The sequence below is a fragment of the Eurosta solidaginis genome, chromosome 2, assembly GCF_040869045.1.
Source record: "Eurosta solidaginis isolate ZX-2024a chromosome 2, ASM4086904v1, whole genome shotgun sequence".
Classification (NCBI taxonomy): domain Eukaryota; kingdom Metazoa; phylum Arthropoda; class Insecta; order Diptera; family Tephritidae; genus Eurosta; species Eurosta solidaginis.
The window spans coordinates 64,478,095-64,481,494 of NC_090320.1; the positions used below are offsets into that span (position 1 = coordinate 64,478,095).

At 41.1% G+C, this 3,400-nt stretch overlaps 1 protein-coding gene across 1 annotated transcript; it reads right to left on the reverse strand.

The window, feature by feature from the left end:
* Nucleotides 1-1,924: 1,924 nt before the first annotated feature.
* Nucleotides 1,925-2,586, reverse strand: LOC137241521 (adult-specific cuticular protein ACP-20-like). Its single transcript, XM_067769116.1, has 2 exons — nt 2,575-2,586; nt 1,925-2,506 (listed from the first exon to the last, which is right to left on the reverse strand). The coding sequence occupies exons 1-2, from the start codon at nt 2,584-2,586 to the stop codon at nt 1,925-1,927; spliced, it is 594 nt and encodes a 197-aa protein (XP_067625217.1).
* Between the last annotated feature and the right edge of the window lie 814 nt (nt 2,587-3,400).

The following is a 3,400-nucleotide window of genomic DNA, read 5'->3' on the forward strand; positions in this document are numbered from 1 at the left end:
GCTGTATGTATGATGGGTCCTTCAGCGAACCGCCGGAACAGTTGGGTAATAACCAGCGTCCACAGCAGACGCGATAACACTCCGCACTGCGGGGTGCCCTGCGCCGTTTAGACACATTCTTGGAAGCCTTGGCAATGTCTGAGTAGACTTCTCAGGCAAACTACATATTCCAGGACTTTCTCTTTGTTTATAACCACCCTTTGCAGTAACGTGTCTATCGAATTGCCTTTGGTATATGCACGATGTGTTGAGGAGAACAGTTTTTCATCCATGTTGGACTTTATATACACATCTTGAGCCGATAGTCATAGTAACTTGTGTTTTTTTTTTTTTGTTAGTCTTAAAATTTATTTTAAGCCTAAATATAAGCCACCGTGGTGTGATGGTAGCGTGCTCCGCCTACCACACCGTATGCTCTGGGTTCGCACCCCGGGCAAAGCAACATCAAAATTTCAGAAATAAGGTTTTTAAAAAATTTTTCTAAGCGGGGTCGCCCCTCGGCAGTGTTTGGCAAGCGCTCCGGGTGTATTTCTGCCATGAAAAGCTCTCAGTGAAAACTCACCTGCCTTGCAGATGCCGTTCGGAGTCGGCATAAAACATGTAGATCTCGTCCGGCAAATTTGTAGGAAAAATCAAGAGGAGCACGACGCAAATTGGAAGAGAAGCTCGGCCTTAGATCTCTTCGGAGGTTATCGGGCCTTACATTTTTATTTTTCTAAATATACAATAAAAATAATGTATACACATCATTTAGCCTCTCAAAGGTTTTGAGCAGAAATTATGTTAAGCTGGCGGGCCTGTAGTCTTTGCGGTACATACATATGAGGTAGATGATTCATTCTAACGCAACCGTCTAGTATTATTTTAAGGGATTCCGCCACCACTCCACCCGACATATAAGGAATATACCATCTGGGTCCCGTGATTTAAACTTCGAAAAAGTCTTCATCGCCCATTCGATCCTGGATTGTTCACCATGCCCGGTACTACTCGCATCATCTGGCGGAAAATGTGTATCAAAAAGCTCCTCAAGGGACTCCTCGCTCCTATGTTACCATTCTCCGTTCTCTTTCTTTATGTATTCCTAGACTATATTTTCCCTTCATATATCAATATAGCCAGTCTCAGTCACTCTCAGTTTTTTGGGTGCCATACAGTCGGTAGTGTGACGTCATCGACGTGTATGTCCAATATTGACGAAGTTTGCTTTGTCCAAGATGTAAGTAAAGTCGCAGAGGACTTGAGGGCTGATAGTGCCAAGTTACGCTAGGTAAAAAAGCTGGAAAATCTAATCCTTAATAGTTGTTAATTTTATTATTCATCTACTTAGGAAACAATGATAAATCCTTCAAGTGTTAGTTTGCGGTCCACTTTATGACACTGGGTGGAAAGGTAGACCCTTGCGAGTACTGTGCTATGGTGAGGTTTTTGGTTAAATCCGCAATTTATTTGTCACTACTGTCGACAGAAGAGATATTGAACGATATGGGTCTCCTTCGTAAGCTGGTTTCCCAGAAGGTTCAATTTTGTCCATTAAATCTGTGCCGAGATGATCGAGCTGGTACCTTAATAGTGCTTCCTACCAGATCGTACCGGATCCGGCAGAGAACCATCAACATAAATAACACTACCCAAATCCTTCGGGGAGTATCTTTAAAGCAAGAAGAAGCAACAAATTTAAAATTAAAACCTGATTGAGAAGTACATAAAAGAATCCACGGGTGAATTTTCTTAACTTTTTATATATGTAATTGCTTTACTAAAACTAATATAACAACAATAGAGACTATATACACCATTAATACATACATACATATTCCAAGCCTTAACATTAACTCAAGTCAAATTAATTCAGGATAAGTCTTTCATTACATCGTTGCATTTTGTCAGCGCATTTGTTTCAGTGCCTTTCAAATGTTCAGCATTAATGACTGCCATCATGACCATGATGGTGATGTGCTACACCATGTTCCTGCTTGAGTGTGTAGCCCGATGAATGACTATGATGACCACGATGGCCGTAACCATGACCACCATCGCCACCACCACCATGTCCTTGATGTTCTTCAACCTCAGCATGTCCACCGTGGTAACTGGTGTGGCCATGATCCTCAACATGATGATGCGTGGGTACACGGCTGACAATAGCATGGAAACCACTGTGTTTATCGGACGAATAGTGAACGATTCGCTTATGACCATCAGCCTCAACAACCGCATAATGTCCAGTTACCTTATGTCCATCTCGTTTTTCACTTTGTTCCTTAATATCACCTGTCTCCTTATCCTCAACGCCATAACTGAAATGATACTCAGCATGCGAGTCATGACCATCATCGTGCCCATTACCATGTCCGTGTTCATGACCATGATCATCATGTGAGACCAAGTGCACGGACGCGTGACTCGAAGCACCATGGTGGTTGCCATGACCATGGCCGTGATGAGAGTATGGCATGGCGTTAACCACGAGTAGCGGAGATAACAGCGCCAATATGACAAAAACCTGTAACGAAAAAGAGAATAGGATTTGTGAAGATAACCAATATTTATTTAGTCCTTGCAGCGATCTACCTTAAAGACCATTGTTCTTTAATTAGTATGTATGTGGTTTCTTTTAGATATGATTGAACTTTGCAATGTCAAAGAGTGAACTGTGACTTCAATAGGGGCTTGCTGGTGCTTTTATACAGCAACTCAATTTCAAAGTTAATACTTTGGTTTTCTCTGTTATGTTTTTTTCCAATAGAACTTTCAATACCACAACTTGTATGTTTCATAAGCTGTAGCTCCAGCATGCACTAACAGACTTCTTGTTGCACGAATGTCAAACCAATTAAATATGAGCATTTACTTACCGTTACCAAAGTTAAGAATATTGGTGTAAGGTTATAATTTTAATTTGCTTTTTATGCCGCTAATCCAGCCTGGTAACAACATTATTGTAACCGGTAACGAAAATGACAAAAAAAATTTACTGAAAATTGCCATTTTTTAAAGTTTTGTAAGCCCACGAGCTAAAGGAACCGCATATTGGGATTAAGAACTTCGAATATATATGAGTACTAGCAGACCCGGCAGACGTTGTTCTACCCTAAATTTGTATATCTCCATACATTTTAATAAGCTTTTCCGTCTAACTCTCCCTCGCCCCTCTACACTTTTTCCTAATCTTTGTATTCACTCCTCCCTCCGTATTTTTCGCTTCATCTATCTCCATCTTCGTCTCATTCTATCTCTTTCTTAGTCTCTTTCTCTCTTTTCTCTTCTCTCAAGTTTTTCCCATTCTTCTTCATATCATATTGCCAGTCCCAGAGGGTGGTATGTATTTTGTTCCAGTCCCATTCTCCGAGTCTAAGTCTTAGTCCCAGTCCTAATCGCAGTCCCAATCCGTCTCTGG